This window comes from Pseudophryne corroboree, chromosome 4, assembly GCF_028390025.1.
Source record: "Pseudophryne corroboree isolate aPseCor3 chromosome 4, aPseCor3.hap2, whole genome shotgun sequence".
Classification (NCBI taxonomy): domain Eukaryota; kingdom Metazoa; phylum Chordata; class Amphibia; order Anura; family Myobatrachidae; genus Pseudophryne; species Pseudophryne corroboree.
Window position 1 is genome coordinate 79,973,059 of NC_086447.1, and position 18,868 is coordinate 79,991,926.

Here is an 18,868-nt window from a genome sequence, read left to right on the forward strand (position 1 = left end):
TTACCAATAACCCCAAATATACGGGCCCTGATGTGGATTTGTTCGTCAGACTACTAGATTATACCCTTAGCCATAACTATTTTTTGTTCAATGGCAGGTTTTTTCTACAGAAGACCGGCTGTGCGATGGGGTCGGCGGTGGCCCCATCGCTAGCCAATTCATATATGTGGGAGGTGGAGAGACAAACTTTTTTTGAGAACAGTGTGACAACCAAGGCCATTTTTCTATATACTCGGTATATAGATGACTTGTTGTTGTTTTGGACTGGAGATGAAAGAACCTTAGCCACTCTTATAGAGGAACATAACAACTCCTCCAGTCCGATCAAGTTCACTGTGTCTACACACAGGTCGGAGATCTGTTTCTTGGATACTAAAATCCAGATACGAGATGGCGAGTTACACACCACTCTATATTCCAAGCCCACGGATCGCAATACACTTCTTAGATTCGATAGCTTCCACCCCCCAGCTCTAATACAGGGTTTACCGTATTCCCAATTCCTCAGGGTGTGCAGAATTACCAGCGACCCGGGGGAACTGGAGATACAGCTGGATATCATGACGAACAAATTCTCACAGAGAGGCTACCCACTTAAGCTTCTGAAGAATGCTCGTGCCAGGGCTGTGTCCCTAAATAGACAGGAATTGCTACAGGTTAAAGCCCCTGTTCCTTCTGCCCCTAAAATGGCCTGGGTGAACCAGTATAACACCTCCAGCAGAAGGACTAACAAGAAAATTAAGCAATTATGGCCGATGATTTCTTCAGACCCTAATTTAGCAAGTCTAAAGAACAGCCAAATAATGCCTTGCTATACTCGCAGTTCCAACATTAAAGACCTAGTTGTAAAGAATGATGTAACGGGGTTTACAAGAACACGACCCACCACTCATTTTTTAACACGTAAGGCAGGGTGCTACAAATGTTTGGGCTGCACCACATGCAGCTATATGCTTACTGGGGACTCGATTCCACACCCACATACAGGAAAGAAATTGAAGATACCCAAAGCAATAACATGCAGCTCGACATATGTAGTTTATGTGTTAATCTGCCCCTGCAGTCTTTATTATGTGGGTAAAACCCAGTGTCTTTTCAAAGAGAGGATGGCCCAACACAGGTCAGCGATCAGGGCGGCCCTGGCATCAGGGAGTAGCGAACAGCCAGTGGCCCGCCATTTTGCGCAGATGCGCCACAGTCTTGCCTCTGTCCGCTACAAAATAGTGGACCAGGTTCCAGAGTCTATTCGAGGTGGCAACCGAGCAAAAAAGCTGTTGCAATTGGAGGCAAGGTGGATCCACAAATTAGACACGATTCATCCTCGCGGTCTGAATGAATACCTGAGCCTCAATTGCTTTTTGTGAGGATTATTGGTGGATCAGGGCTGAAATAGGTCTATATAGGACGTACCCCCACAGTCCCAGGGGAAGGATTATCCTATATATAGCTGATAGGGTAGTTATATCAGACCACCAGAATTAATATGGAAGGTCAGATAGAACATCTAGACAGGGACCCTTACACCCATAGCCCCCTTCTACAGGTGGGTTGGTTCTTGAGGCTGAAGTTCAGGTAATTTAACTATTGACAGACCGTTAGAATAGGTCATTATTATTAGATTGGACTTAGCTGTTAGTGCTTTTTAAAGTTCCTTCTGTTTTTTTCACCAAAGATAGTCAGTATATATGGTCTGATAGGATTCGCTGTAGATCATTTACTGTTTTATACACATGTGATTTGTGTTTTTTATAATATGTATGGTATATCACTCTGTGGCAGCCACTAGCACGTTTTTAAACACTTTGATATTGTTTATTTCCACGGAAGTGGTCCGATTGTATATTGCTTTATTTACACATGTTTTTTTCTATAGCATTCTGGTGTCATGACAACGCATTGCCATGACAACACAGATCCCTTGCTTAGGTGGTCCCTCCCAGCGGCCGCGTCGCCCGGCAACGGAGTCACGTCAGCCGGAAAGGGCGGAGATAGCCGGAACCGGAAGTGCGGGCTCCGGAGCTCGGGACGCCGCCGGCCGTGACGGAGGGAACGGAGCCGGGGACTGGTAAGGTATTTAAGTTTTGTTCTTCACTGTGTTCATTTGTATTGCTGTGTCTTGAAGAAGGGAGTGCGTCTCCCGAAACGTCACCCATTAAAAGCACGTTTTCTACTTTCTCAAGTAAGTCTCCTGAGTGCCGCCTTCCATCTTCTATATATATATATATATATATATATATATATATATATATATACATACATAAACACACAGACACACTAGTTTTACGGACCCAGCACATACTGGGTCACCTCAGTCCCCACCCCCGTACTTGGCTCCACCCAGTTCTGGAAACCCCCCCCATGCAAATCTTGCATTTGCCACTGACATGGGTGCTGCCATCTTGCCCTGTGTCAGCTGACCATGATTCTTCCAGTCCAGGACCAGCTTTGCTGCACATAACCGCTGATACCAATTAGCAGCAAGGGTTTCCTAATAAAACCTCTCCAGGTGCATCATCCATCACCAGTGTAACTTCTGATAAACTGGCATTTACTTTCCGAATACTGTCCGTAGAGTTTGTTGTCACAGTACCACTCCCACTGCTATTGCATAAAGTTCTACACAGCGCATCTTGCTGTTCCTATCTCCAGTGTGCATCAAAGTGTCAGTGCTAGTCACAGCCTGTTCCTATCATCTGTGCACTGTAAGTCCAAGTCTGTTTCTGTATCCAGTGCAAATCAAAGTGTCTGCACAAGTCTCAGCTAATTCTGCTATTACTATCTATTGTGCTACATCTATCAGCACCAGTCAAGCACATTCTGCTGTTACTATCTATTGTGCTACATCTGTCAGCACCAGTCCAGCACATTCTGCTGTTCCTGTCTATTGACTCTCAAGTATCAGTGCAAGTCTCAGCACATTCTGCTGTTGCTGTGTATTGTGCTACAAGTATCAAGTCCAGGCTCAGCATGTTCTACTATTCTTGTCTACAAGTACAGGTATCTTCTCAAGACTCAGCACATTCTGCTACTGCCAAGTAAACCCTGAGCTTTTCCAAGAGACCCATTGCTGATAAGTCAATTCAGCACACCAGAGCAAAACAATATGACATCTGGTTCGGCTTAAAAAAAATGGCCACATACTGTATACCGACACATATACCATAACTCTAGCTGAAACTGTAAGCATAAAAAGAATGGTGGAGGATCACTTTAATGATAATGTACAAAACAATTATCTCACAAAGTCTCTTTGAATACTGGAAATCTTCCACAAACTTGCTATGGTGTACTTAAGTTACCAACCCTCCAGTGTGTTCTTGGAAAGAATGTCTGGGAATCTTGTGAGTGATTGGTGTAGGAGGCTACTTCCAAAAAATTTGGAAAAAACAATGGATGTTTATCAAAATGAACCACACATTCTATGAGGAATACCTTTGCCAACAATCACAGAGACTGTAATAGTGGATTCTAGCAGGGGTGAGCTAATATTGTATGATGATGAAATTAAGACCAGTGATTAGGATGATGAGGGTGGAGGGTGATGACCTCTTCAACTGTGAGGGTGATTAACACTACTGGCCTTCAGCCCATTAGTAGTTGAGAAGTTTGTTATTAGAGCTTCTTGTACTAGGCTGTTACTCTGACCTGAGGACTATGACTTTCTGTTGGGAATCAGTTTGCATTTGAAAACTCACATTTGGAAGCTTGTCTTTTAATGATTTGTTCTATGTTCTAGATTTACTTTTCCTAATAGTAATAAATGCTTTACCTTCCACTAAATACTCCACCTCAAATCACCTGTACTGGTCTTGGGCCTGTGATTTGCTGTTTGTAGAATTGTATTGGTAATATTTGATATTTTCTAGTAGGCTTTTACTTTTGTGCTATTATTGTAACTTTTGAATAATGAAAACATTCTATAGGATAGTGTAGTCTGCCACTCTTGTTCCATTATGTTTCATAGATGTGCTATTTGCTGTTTTAAATGGTCAAGTGTTTGTGCTGCTGCTTTGTTGCTTGGTATATCCGGCCAACTTGCAGAAGTCTTTGGCCAATTTGGTCAAAATTGACTGGAAATTAAATAGATTTTAATAATATTGTATAAAAAAGGTCAAAATTACATAATTTTAGCTTTTTTTATCAACTATTTAAGATATTCAAAAAATTTGATTTTTTTTTTTTGCCAAAATCAAACCCAAAACACAATGATGGTTTAGAATCAAAGTATATCATCACAAAAGTACATCAGCTAAGTGAAAAATGTTTTATTATATTCAGTGGGAGTTACATTATACAGACAACAAGACTTTATCCTGGAAGGAACCTAGCCATGTTGAAACAACTTCAATAACCAATTCAGAAAAATCCCATCATCCAATCAGAAGTGATTAGGCAATGTTGCTGTTCATCCTTATGATCATTGCTGTCCATACAGCAATGTAGTGAGCTTCCTCTTCTCTGCATCCTACCTGGTCTGTTGTTTTATTGCTGTGTTGTTCCAAAGATACTGTACAGATAGTAATAAAAAAAAAGAATAGATTGCAGCCTGGCACTAATTAGTGCTGCTGGTAACCAAGTAGAGGGAAAACACCAAAAAATCTCCCAAACAGAATCTACACACATACAACAGAATATGGTAGGGAGTGTTCTATCTTCCACTCAGCATGTAGGACCTGGACCAGTAATTTCTGCTAATTACTCCTTTACTGCACAAATGGGAAGGGATGGAGAACAGTAAACTGTAGAAGGGGCATTTGGCTGAATGAAGGGGTCCTGTTAAATGACTTCCAGGGTGGTAGGGGGTATTTAATACATAGGGGAGGGGTGGATAGTGGAGTGGGCTTAGTATTCATAATTTTCTGGTGGGAGTGCAGCTCGCTTGACCACAGATATCTCAAGTTCCTTAAAATAAATTTTTTTTTAGCTTTAAATGGGCTAACAAACTAAAGAGTCCCACCTTTCAGGAGTTACTGGTGACTTGGGGATCAGAGTTTAGGAGCCAGAGCAATTCACCAATGAAAATATAAAACTGTATACCAGTAGTGTGGAGCTGGAGCAGGGACCAGCTGCTTGAAGGCTGATATCTCTGGTTCTGGACATAGAAGAGACAAGCTGCCAGTGTCCACCAAAATGGGAGAGTCACAGATTTTGGAGTATTTCCTCAGAAAAACTCTAATCAGACAGAACCCAATATATCTGGCTGGGAAGAGCAATTAACAAGCTTGGATGGGGACCACTGCTTTGAAGTCGGATATCTCTGGTTCCCCATGGCCGATTTTCAAAAACCTTCTGCCCCTGGAAAGAGGGGACCCTCAGCTATCAGCCTAAGGCCCTTATACTCTTGGGGCCCTTGGGCAAGTGCCCATTGAGCCCATATGAAAAGACAGCCCTGGCTGCAGACCCCTTGTGGCACAATATAAATAAAGTATAATAATAGTATTGGGGAACAGTCAATCTGTTGCCAGGATTTTGTGCTCCTAAACATAAATATGCCATGTTTATTTTTTAATTGGCTCTAGTTTTTGAGATATGCATATCTTTAATATTTATGAACAATTAAATTAAACAATGTTCAATATAGTTAAAAAAAATGTTTTTATTCTGATTAAATTTGATTCAGAAAATGTTATAAAAAGACACAAGTTAATTAGATACATTAGTTTTAAGATGCTATGAGAACCATTTATTGTAGGCTTTTCTTTTGTATTCCTGTTCCGGGCAGTACCTGTACAGACTCCAACAGCAATCGGCCATTATGTGACGATTCCACCTTCCTTGATATCTTTCTTCCATTACCTGAATATCCTAGGTGGAACCGTTCACCTTGTTCTTCACTTAAATCTAGATTGGATGGGAAATGATTTAAATGGCTATGCAAAAACTATAATATATAGGTTGGCATCTACTTTGTCTAAACAGTTTAGCATGTTGTGGACTAATTCCTGATAGTTGTTTGCCTTGTTATTGCCTAAAAATTTTTGAATGACAGACACATATTTCAGATTCAGTCATGGATGTGATAAAATTTGGATCCTTCACCAGTCTCCATACTTGTGGCACATCAAAAATTCTTGCCTTTCATTTTTCAGTAGTAAGAGATGAAAATGTTCGACAAATACATTTGACAGAATCGCTAGGCATGTCCAATGCTTTTACAAATTGTTTCATTGATATGGAGAGGCGGCAGTATGATTATTTTTTTCCTGTCAATTAAGGGCTCATGAATGATGTTGGCTTCTCCTACAGTTATAACTTCTCTTGGAGGCAGGGTCGGACTGGCCTACAGGGGTACCAGGGAAACCACCGGTAGGCCCCACTGCCTGAAGGCCCACTCCTTCCTCTAGGGATCAGGTTCCAGACTGTGCACTTGTATTATACATGGTAGATATGTTGCATTACACTGCACAAGACAATTGTGTATTTCAAGCCTCTTTGTAGGCTGGCCACACCCCCTTTGTAGGCTGGCCACACCCCTAAGTATGGGCCCCTATAGCTGCATTTTCCTGGTGGGCCCTTCATGCCCCAGTCCGACACTGCTTGGAGGCCATACGGTTTGCTGCCAGTGCTTTTGTTTTGCACAACTATTCCATAAGCATATGTGATAAGGAAACTTAGCACATCCACTTTGATACCCAAGATGAAAGTTTACCATTTTTAAATCGACACAAACAGATCACTGATGTGTGTAGAATAAGCACTGTTTTCTAAGACTAACTTTATATTTTCATACTGTTCTTTAAGTTTTGTTGAATGACCGATAGGAATCAACGCAAATGTATAAAGCATCAATTGATTTATTGTGATTCATAACCAATAAGGTAGCTTATTTCTAAAGTAACGACACAGACAAAATAAGAGACGGACAACAACTGCGTAAGTTTAAAAGGCTATTAGGTATTTAAGTAGAATAACCCTTCTGGTAAGGGATGGCAAGGAAAACGCTTGATGAACAGCTCTAGCCAATTTATGTTATAACCATAATGGCGGCGACTTAAACGCCCCAACTTCTATAATATGAGGCGCCTAAAATGCCTCAATTCGGCCAAGGGTATAACCTGCATTGAGAAGGCAACACCACCCCTCACTATGGTATGGCATGACTATTTCCTATAAAAAATGCCCATTATCACCCCATACGGGCAGAACTTACTAGCCATCCTTGGAAAGGGTAGGTGCCCCTCAAAGACCACTTATGCCCCATGTGGCCGCTGGTCAAAAGCGTCTTCCTGCCTAAAGTAGAATTGAAATTGAAACCAAATAGTAGCCAAATCAGAGAACAGCAAAACAACAAAAAGGGGAGGGCAGTCTTTCCAAGGCACTCAAAAGGAAGTGCTGCTGCTGTCCCTATCTATATATACCCCTCCTATGTTACCTCCCCTAACTCCCTGATAGGCTAAACCAAAACACAACCAACACCCCTCAAGGAGGAGCTAGTCTACCTAGTAAATGCTCTATTCATGAACCCATAACAAACCAAAGACTCCTTATATAATTTCGTGCCTATACAGCCCTCATTTACTCTTCCCATTGTGCAGTAATATGAATGTTAAGGTCCTTTTAGAACGATCCAATATTCTGTAAACCAATCATCTGCAGAAGTTCAGGAATATTGTTGCAATACACAAGATCGTTATCTTGGCTAAAAAAACGGCAGTAGTATGGCTTGCTTTCTATTTCGAAATGACATTATAGTAATATCCGGCTGAAGACTTTTCTTGATGTCTGGGTGCTAAAAGCTCAGCTCCTTTTTTCAATAAATTTAAGTCACAAATGTAATTGTTTAGTTCCTATTGAGAAAATTTGTTTGGAGAAGAGGAACGTTCTTCAAAATCACTTTCATCTGTGTTGTCACTTCCACTGGATGAAAATTAACATTTCCACATCATCACATTCATCTTCGCACAGAGAACTGAATGATGGTACAAGTGAATCTTCGCTATGTGGAATCGGTTGCTTTGCAGAACTCATTCTTGGGAATTCCCATCTGTGGGGTATATTTACTAAGCTCCCGATTTTGACCGAGATGCCGTTTTTTCTTCAAAGTGTCATCTCGGTTAATCTCGGTCATTTACTAAACACTAATCACGGCAGTGATGAGGGCATTCGTAATTTTTTGCAAGTTCAGGTAAAAAATTACGAATGAATACACCATCGGTCAAAACGCGGCTGTTTAAGTATGAATCTCGGTCATTTACTAAGAAGTGCAAAGCCAAAAAAGAACAAACACTGCCGTGAAAAATTACAACTCGTAAAAAAGTGCTAAAAAAAAACAGAACTTTTTTTTTTATTCGTGATTGGATAGGCATGCACGGATCCATGAGATCCGTGCATGTATATCAGTGGGAAGGGGTGGGAAAGTGCTTATTTTTTCAAAAAAAATTGCGTGGGGTCCCCCCTCCTAAGCATAACCAGCCTCGGGCTCTTTGAGCCGATCCTGGTTGCAGAAATATGGTGAAAAAAATGACAGGGGTTCCCCCATATTTAAGCAACCAGCATCGGGCTCTGCGCCTGGTCCTGGTCCCAAAAATACGGGGGACAAAAAGAGTAGGGGTCCCCCGTATTTTTAAAACCAGCACCGGGCTCCACTAGCTGGACAGATAATGCCACAGCCGGGGGTCACTTTTATACAGCGCCCTGCGGCCGTGGCATCAAAAATCCAACTAGTCACCCCTGGCCGGGGTACCCTGGGGGAGTGGGAACCCCTTCAATCAAGGGGTCCCCCCCCCAGCCACCCAAGGGCCAGGGGTGAAGCCCGAGGCTGTCCCCCCCCATCCAATGGGCTGCGGATGGGAGGGCTGATAGCCTTTGTTGTAAAATAAAAGATATTGTTTTTAGTAGCAGTACTACAAGTCCCAGCAAGCCTCCCCCGCATGCTGGTACTTGGAGAACCACAAGTACCAGCATGCGGCGGAAAAACGGGCCCGCTGGTACCTGTAGTACTACCACTAAAAAAATACCCAAAAAAACACAAGACACACACACCGTGAAAGTATAATTTTATTACATACATACACACATACATACATACTTACCTTATGTTCCCACGCAGGTCGGTCCTCTTCTCCAGTAGAATCCAAGGGGTACCTGTTGAATAAATTCTACTCACGAGATCCAGGGGTCCAGGCTCCTCGGCAAATCCAGGGATAATCCACGTACTTGAATAAAACAAAAAAACGGTTGCCCGACCACGAACTGAAAGGTGACCCATGTTTGCACATGGGTCACCTTTCCACGAATGCCAGAAACCCACTTTGCCTTCTGGCTAAGTGGGTTTCTTCAGCCAATCAGGGAGTGCCACGTTGTAGCACTCTCCTGATCAGCTGTGTGCTCCTGTCCTCACTGACAGGCGGCACACGGCAGTGTTACAATGTAGCGCCTATGCGCTACATTGTAACCAATGATGGGAACTTTCTGCCCTGCGGTTGACCTAAAGTGACGTCACCGCTGAGCAGAAAGTTCCCATCATTGGTTACAATGTAGCGCATAGGCGCTACATTGTAACACTGCCGCGTGCTGCCTGTCAGTGAGGACAGCAGCACACAGCTGATCAGGAGAGTGCTACAACGTGGCACTCCCTGATTGGCTGAAGAAACCCACTTAGCCAGAAGGCAAAGTGGGTTTCTGGCATTCGTGGGAAGGTGACCCATGTGCAAACATGGGTCACCTTTCAGTTCGTGGTCGGGCAACCGTTTTTTTGTTTTATTCAAGTACGTGGATTATCCCTGGATTTGCCGAGGAGCCTGGACCCCTGGATCTCGTGAGTAGAATTTATTCAACAGGTACCCCTTGGATTCTACTGGAGAAGAGGACCGACCTGCGTGGGAACATAAGGTAAGTATGTATGTATGTATGTGTGTATGTATGTAATAAAATTATACTTTCACGGTGTGTGTGTCTTGTGTTTTTTTGGGTATTTTTTTAGTGGTAGTACTACAGGTACCAGCGGGCCCGTTTTTCCGCCGCATGCTGGTACTTGTGGTTCTCCAAGTACCAGCATGCGGGGGAGGCTTGCTGGGACTTGTAGTACTGCTACTAAAAACAATATCTTTTATTTTACAACAAAGGCTATCAGCCCTCCCATCCGCAGCCCATTGGATGGGGGGGGACAGCCTCGGGCTTCACCCCTGGCCCTTGGGTGGCTGGGGGGGGGGGACCCCTTGATTGAAGGGGTTCCCACTCCCCCAGGGTACCCCGGCCAGGGGTGACTAGTTGGATTTTTGATGCCACGGCCGCAGGGCACTATATAAAAGTGACCCCCGGCTGTGGCATTATCTGTCCAGCTAGTGGAGCCCGGTGCTGGTTTTAAAAATACGGGGGACCCCTACTCTTTTTGTCCCCCGTATTTTTGGGACCAGGACCAGGCGCAGAGCCCGATGCTGGTTGCTTAAATATGGGGGAACCCCTGTCATTTTTTTGCCCATATTTCTGCAACCAGGATCGGCTCAAAGAGCCCGAGGCTGGTTATGCTTAGGAGGGGGGACCCCACGCATTTTTTTGGGGGATTTTACATTGTTTAATTAAAAATAAAAAATAAAAAGAACCCCAGCACGGATCACACAGATCCGGCCGAGATTGATTGTAAAAAAAAACGGCAGTGTTTTGCTAATCACTGCCGTAAAATTAGGTAAAAAAAAACGAATGACATCGACATCGGAAGAAAAGAAAAACACGAATACGACAGCTTAGTAAATCCATCGTAATAAATTCAAAAAGTTGCAGTTTTACACTGTCGATGTCATTCGTGATTGAACTTTGACCTATTTTCGGAAATTACGAATGTTAGTAAATGTACCCCTGTGTTTCTTCAAATTTACAGCACAAAAATAGCAGTCACTCAAGTGATCTTTTGGCTCACACCACATCATAGGTATGCCGAAATAAAGTCCTTTCGTTCACTTTTAGGCCAATTGCAGAGTGACTCCACGTGGGTTTTACAAACATCATCAGGCACCCATTTCGTGTCTTGCTGGCTTATGTGACGTCCAAAGTAAGCCTGATATGCTTATTTTACGAATACAGTTTTATCCTTTCTTTCTTTTGCAACACTATATTTGCCACAAATATAACAAAAAAAACATCAGGATTGTCAGTACACCGTCTCTGAGAAGACTCGTTTTTATGGCGAAAACTTTTGTTTCACATATTCAGTGCTAACTCCCAACAAAAGCCGAGGACATACTGAACAAAAGAAGACCAACTGGTAGGAAACCGGTTGTGGTGGGACTAAACAAAGTGACAGGAGGTGTACTAACTGTGTCACTCGGTCCTCACCGTTGTTCCTCTCTGCATGCTGGGAGGAGGCGTGGCTGTGATCTGAGGATGTCCCAGCATGCTCTGCAGTGCACTGCCATGCCTCCTACCAGCGTTAGTGAGGAGATATTATTATTATTATTATTAAATGAATGTGTTATGTGTCTCAAACGTGACCATCAGCTACATTATCAAAATAAAACAAATTCTTGTTATTATTGAAAGAGGGTAGTTGTTAAAAAAGCAAACTAAATTGATTCTGTTAAATAAAGTGGCCTTGACTAGTAAGGTATTTCAAATGGAGAACATAAATAAATTATATAATTTTTCATTAATTTGAAAACTGGAGCCAATTCATCTATAGCGAAGGTCTAAAGTGAAAATAGGACCCGCGAGTACTCGCAAACCGATCTTAAATCTTTGCAACAAAATGTTTTTGTTGTTGTTCCCCAGTGTAGTAATAATAATAATAATAATAATAATAATAATAATAATAATAATAATACTGTAGCTACTATATGGTTAATGGTGTCTACAGTTTCCCCAAGTTACATGCACCTCTAGTTATTGTTTTCGGGGTCACTACAATAAAACTAAAAATACATTTCTGGGACAAATCTAAGCTTAATTATTAGAGTATTATGTCAAAACAGAATAAGCCTTTTTTCAATAACTTTTTATTTGAGTTTTTGATTTTGCATTATCAACTTACACTAAAAACAAATCTAAATCTACAAACATACACAAAGTGCACAGAAACATTGGCGTCTGGGAATAACACACCCAAACACATCACTTCCAGTATAGACACAAGCATAGCAGAGTGAGCGCAGTATATCGAAATATAGCATAGCAAGGCCGGCCGCGAGGGCATCCACCTCAAAAACATCCCCAATTAAATAAGGAAAAAAATAAATAAAATACAAGTCTAAATATTAACTATCCTTAAAATATCTAGACTCTATCCACTTGCCAGTTTCCTCTCCACCTTCCTAGCCAGGAACACAAATTTTTCATGTGCAATAGTTTCATTGACCAGGGATATCCAAGCCTTAGGTGCCGGGGCCTCACCAGCTAGCCACAGCCAGGCTATGCAGACCCTAGCCAGGGCACATAAATTGATGACATATCGCCTGCTGGGCAGATATAAAGCTTCCTTGTCCACAATCAGCAGTGTACACAGCACAGGCGTACATATGGAAGATGGAATACCTGTAGCAATGGTATATATAACAGCCTCCCAGAACAGAGATATGCTAGGACACAACCAAAGCAAATGCAAGAAGTCGGCACCCATGGCTCCACACTTAGGGCACCGTGAGCTATGAGACCCCCCAATATGTGCAAATCTCACTGGGGTCATATACACCCTGTGCAGAATATCTCCTATATATTTGTCTAAATCTGTGACTCTGTGCCTGTAACGCTGGGCGGAGTTACAGTGGTGGGTGGAGTTATTCAAATGAGTCACAGAACTGGGCAAATCTATAGGATAGCAGCAGCAGAAGCAGATGGTATGGACATGGCACAGGCAGGGGTGCATACCTCCCAGCTCTCTTCAGACAGGAGGGACACACACACACACACACACACACACACACACACACACACACACACACACCACCACCACACAGCAAAAAGGGGGCGTGGTCAACGAAAGGGGCGTGGCTTCACGAGAGGGCACCCGTTTTCGTCAGTGAGGGGGCATGCCCAGCGTTCTGTGAGCTGCTGGCATGCCCCCAGGGGCAGATTATGAGTCTGGGGGGCCCAGGGCACTTAAGACAAGGGGCCCTATCTCATTGCTGTGCCTGCTGTGGGATTGGGGGCGTGGCCTAATCGTGTCCACGAAGCCACGCCCCCTTATGCAAATTCCATGAAAAAAAAATTTATGGCATTTTGGCCCCTCAGCTAAGTATGGCTAAATCCAGAGGAGGTGGTCGCTCCCGCCCTACACACCCGCACAGGCAGAAGAAAGCAGGGAGGCTGCTGCCTCCCTGCAACACCACAGACCTGCCAACACGCAGCAGCATGTGCTGCATGCTTGCCTACCTGCCCCTCTCCATGAGGGAGAAAATGCTCTGTTCCTGGACTCTCCTGGTAATGTAGGATTGCCATCACCTGTGGTGAAACACCTTTCTTATCAATTACCCAACTCACCACAGGTGATGGCAATCCTACATGTCCAGGAACAGAGCATTTTCTCCCTCATGGAAAGGGTCAAGTAGGCAAGTATGGTGTGCTGACTGTAGCACAATGCTGCCGCTGTTACTGGCAGGACGGGGGAGCTTCTGAGCTGGGACAGAGCTACTCCAGCCAGGGGGCCCCATAAAACTGTGGGGCCCATGGTACGTACCCCCTGCCCCCCCCTTAATCCGGCTCTGCTGCTGGAACCCCCCCTTAATCCGTACCCCCTGATGCCCCCTCTCCCTCTCTCTCCACTAAATTCACCGCTATTCTAAGCAAAACAGAGAGTACATGAGCTTCCCAACTGCCCCCACCCACCCAACACCACCACCACCGCGGGACACTGTGGCCCACGGGTGGGACAGCGGGACAGACCCTAAAAAATGGGACTGTCCCGCGAAAATCGGGACAGTTGGGAGGTGTGGGGGTGTGTGAGGGGGTATGCCGTACAGACAGACGGGCACCGACTCACTGTGTGCTTGACCCCCCACATCAGCATACTCAGCAGGGTCTCTCTGGCAGGGAGGAGCGTCACTTTCTGCCACACTCCACGCTTCTTAGCTGCAGTTTTGTGGGGCATCTGCCGCTGTGCAGGTTCCGTACTGCCTCTGTTATCTCCAGCCCCGGCAACCCCACCGCTAGCTGCAGTGCTCCGCCCGCAGTGAGGTGCGCCCAGCTCCTTCACACACTTTAGCTGGCGGGCAGCACTGCAGAAGTCCGCGCTGCTTGCAGGCTCTGACCCCCTCCTCCCTCCAGCCGCAGCGTCTCCTGGGAGCTAACCAGTCACTCCCAGTCTCCCCTTACCACAGTGCCCAGCAGCCGCGAGGTCCGCGCCACGTGCATGCTATGACCCCCTCCTCCCTCCAGCCGCAGCATCTCCTGGGGGCTAACCAGTCACTCCCAGTCTCACCTTACCACAGTGCCCGGCAGCTGCTCGAGGTCTGCGGTGTGTGACTGAGGAGGGGGAAAGGGATGCGGACGGGCAGAGGAAGCAGGACTCCAGCCTGAGAGAGTCAGCCATGCCAAGTCTCCACCAGCAGCAGATCCCAACAGGTTGGAGTGGAACAGCAGCAGCCAGCAGCAGTGACTCTGGTAAGACACATCTGTCTGTCACCACTGTTCTGTCCCTAATACCAATCTCTCCCGTGCCCTGTGTTCTATCATGTTCCTGTCACCGTTATCCTGGCCCTGTCACCCCTATCCAGGCCCTGGCCCTGTCACCCCTGTGCTTGCCCTGTCAACCCTATACTGGCCCTGTCACCCCTGTCCTGTCCCTGTAATTTCTGTCCTGGTCCCGTCGCCCCTGTTCTGGCCCCGTCACCCCTGTTCTGGCCCCGTCACCCCTGTTCTGGCCCCGTCACCCCTGTCCTGACCCTGTCACCCATATTCTGACCCTGTCACCCCTGTCCTGGCCCCGTCACCCCTGTCCTGACCCTGTCACTCCTGTCCTGGCCCTGTTACTGCATACCCTCCAACTACCTTTTTGGCAAGTACAGTACCCGTAGCGCCTCCAGACTCCTCCCCAATGCACCACACCTCCGCACCTTCCCCTCTACCACATGCGGCACCCCACCCCTCCCCCACACGCTGTGCCTCCAGACCCCCTACACCACCCGCGGCTTCCACTCCTCCGCCCCTCCACCACCCACAGCACCTCCAGACCCCCTCCACCATCCACCCCCCATATATGTCTCCCCCCACACCTGCCCCCCCTCCACCCGCAGCATCTGCAGACACCCTCCTCCATCCGCGGTGCCCCCCTAATCCACCCCTCCCCCACCTGCCCCTCCACCACCTGCAGCACCTCCGGACCCCCTTCCCCATCCGCCGCACCACCTATACTTGCCCCTCCCCTACTCACGGCACCTCCAGACCCCCTACCCCACCCCCGCCCCTTCCCATCCCACAGCACCTCCGGAACCCTTCACCCATCCGCAACATCCCCGCACCTGCCCCTCTCCCACCCTTGGCACCCCTGCCCTTCCCCCACTGGCAGTGCCTCGGGACCCCATCCCCCATCTGCAGCCCCCACTCCTCTGCCCCTCCCCCACCCGCAGCATCTCCCGACCCTTCCCCATCCGGGCCCCCCCGCTTCCACCCCCTCTCTACCCGCAGCATCTACAGACACCCACCCCATCCACAGCCCCCCCCCCCGCACCTGCTACATTCTGTACATTGTGCCCTGCAGGTGCTGTTCACGCCGTTGCAAGGGGCTGCGCCTCCTTCACCATCGCACGCATTGTGCAATATTTAACCACTAATAAAGGAATGCAGGTAATACTCCATATAATACAAATATTGAACCCCAGAGAGGCATGCAAGGGTTAAGGGGGCGTAGCCCCTTGCGACGGTGTGAAGAGCGCCCGTAGGGCGCGATGAAGCACCTAGTATAATTGTATTTGCTGATATCTAACAGAGGAAGTGGAGATCTGATGGGATCCCATAGCAGTGTTCCATGCATCATCTGATAACACACCACATCCGACTCCCACCTACCCCGGAGAGATGTTAGAGGGTCACTATGGTGCATCTGGAGAATGCGGCCATATATCTTAGAAACTAGGTGTCCCGAGTCCAGTGTCCGCAGCATTAATTTGACCGGGGAATCAACGAGGACCGGAGGGCCAGTTGGAAACTGGGCAGCCAGAGCGTGTCTTAGCTGAAGGAATCGAAAGAAGAGCCCAGAGGGGACATTGTGCACCTGTTGAAGTTGTTGAAATGAGTTAAGGGTCCCATCACTATATAATGGCCTAAAGAATACACTCCCCAGTTTCCCCAGACCTCCCGGACTTGAAACTGACACAGCTCCGGCAGCCCATAAGCATTATCCAGTGGGGTATCAGGATCAACCACGCATCACAGAGTGCACCAATTTCCATATTAGGATGGATTGTTTAATCAGTGGCAGTGTGGACATTTTGACGCTACCGCAAAGGAGCAGCTGTAATGGGGAGCCAGCAGGGTAGTCATGGTGCATCATCAGCGAGTGCAAGGCCAGGGCATCGAGGTCGTTAACCCACTCCCAGACATGTGTCAGTTGAGCTGCATAATAATAAAAACGGAAGTTGGGGAGGGCCAAACCCCCCAACTCCCGTGACCTGGTTAGGGTATCCAGTCTCAAACATGCCCGCTTACTAGCCCACACCAGGGAGGAAAGCAACCCATTTATTTGTTTAAAAATCTTCTGCGGAATGTAAACGGGAGAGTGCTGCAAAATATATAGAATTTTGGGCTGAAAAACCATTTTTACCATATTAACCCTTCCCGTGACCGTTAAAGGTAGCTTCCCCCAGGCCTTCACCCGGCCACGGAGATACGTAATTTAAGGAGTAATATTCAGGGAGGAGAATTTCTGAGGATCATTAGACACCCAAATGCCCAGATATTTGAAGGAGTCCACACATCGCAACGGGAGAGCTACTAACGGGGAGGCAGAAACTTCACCGCGAAGAGGGGTAATAAATGATTTCTCCCAATTAATCAGGAGCCCAGAGTATCGCCCGAACCCAATAATAATTTCCAAAATCCTAGGCATAGACTCAGCATGGCGATCCACAAACAACAAAATATCGTCGGCGTATAATGTAACCCTGTCCTCGCGGGCACCCACTTTTCAGCCAGAAATCCCAACGTCCGCCCTCAGAAGGCGTGCAAAGGATTCAATGGCCATAGCAAACAGAGTAGGAGACATTGGGCAACCCTGTCGCGTACCCCTAGATAGGGGAAAGGAGTGAGATACAAAACCATTTACCGCTACCCTCGCCGAAGGAGAGGAATACATTAATCGAACATATTTAATAAAGTTTGGGCCTATACTAAATCTACGCATAACTTCCCACAAATAATCCCACTTCACAGAATCAAAAGCCTTAGTGGCATCCAACGAAACGACTATAGAGGAGGAGGGGTCCTTACGGGGAATTTGTAGGAGAGTAAACAGGCGTCTAAGGTTAATGGAAGTCGATTTATTGGGCATAAATCCCGTCTGATCCGGGTGTATTATGTGGGAAATAACTGCATTTAATCTGCCAGCCAGCACCTTGGCCAACATTTTTATATCAGTGGATAAGAGGGATATAGGGCGATAGGACTCAACTTTCCTAAGATCCTTGTCGGGTTTAGGGAGAACCACAATCACTACCTCCGCCATAGACGGGGGGAGAGACTTCTGTGCAAAGATTTGGCTATACAACTCAAGGAGACGAGGGACAAAGAAATCCAAGTGTTGCTTATAGACCTCAGAGGGTATGCCATCCAAACCCGAGGCTTTACTACTAGGGGAGGCCCTAACAGCGGCCATAATTTCATCAGAGGAGATAGGCGCCACCAACAGGTCACAAGCTTCGCTGGACAAGGTGGGGAAACAACAGAATAAGCCTTTTAGCTGTTTAAAAACTGTATTTTATGCTACATAGATGTCCTTTTCTCTGTAATTGCAGGCAAACCATTTGAAAATACCATGATTATAAATGCTGCTGTAGCCAATATAATTGTTTCCATATTACTGAACCATCGGTTTGATTACGAAGATCCAACACTCTTGAAGCTTATGAATATAATCAATGAAAATACCAAATTAGCTGGTAGCCCGATGGCCCAGGTAAGCAATAACATTTCATATTTGGATATATTGAAAACCTAAGAGAAAATCAGTGATCATTAAATAAGCAGAGCAAAAATACATAATCAATTGTGGCAAAGCGGGTACTTTGCCACGTTCTGATACTCAGAACAGGTCTCACTCCCTAGGACACGGAGTAGACAGGGTTAAGAATTCTGCTGCTCTCTATACATCTGCAGTGTTTGGATGTGACTGATTGCTTTGTGAAGGTATAAAGGTTTGTGGGAACCAGTGGGTGGGGCTTCCGATGCAGAAAACAGCCGGATGACAGAGAGGGGCTGCTGTGTATTAGCTAGTATTCAGGGAAGCCATGCTTGACTGGCCCAGACATGCCGGCAACTGAATCAATGGTTGGACATCAGACCCTACATGATCCTGTCGCTCACACCACAGAACCGGTGGGAGGAGTCGGTTAGCAGCAACATCAGGAGCCTGGGCGCAAGGCTATGGCTTGTATAGCAATTGTCGCTTTCTGGAGAAAGAAGGCATGGTCAGAAAAGGCTGGAAGGAAACAGAGACCTTGCCAGCTGGTGAAGAAGATTGGTTTCCTGTGTTTAGAACTGTAATCCTCCAGGACTTGCTCAAGATAAGTTAGGGGACTGTGCATTGGGGAGTGCTTACAGACATGTTGTACGAGTAATGGGAGTAGGGAAGGTGGAGTGACCAGCTAAAAGAGAACCATACTTTATAATGGAAAGGGGCCTGCTATTTAAGGTAGCAGCAGTAAAAGAGAGGATAGTTAAACAGATCCTGAAGCCACAGGTACACATTCCATTGGTGTTAGCAGTCACCCATATACATCCCAAAATTGGG

The 18,868-nt window shown here is 46.1% G+C and overlaps 1 protein-coding gene across 3 annotated transcripts in view; it reads left to right on the forward strand.

Annotated features, from left to right (window-relative positions):
- The window catches only part of LOC134908934 (cytochrome P450 2C5-like), a 239,835-nt gene that overhangs the window by 161,712 nt on the left and 59,255 nt on the right, over positions 1-18,868 (forward strand). For all 3 annotated transcript variants that reach the window (XM_063915190.1, XM_063915189.1, XM_063915191.1), the window contains one exon: positions 17,874-18,034. In XM_063915190.1, coding sequence (XP_063771260.1) covers positions 17,874-18,034 — 161 coding nt within the window. The remainder of the gene's footprint in view (positions 1-17,873; positions 18,035-18,868) is intronic.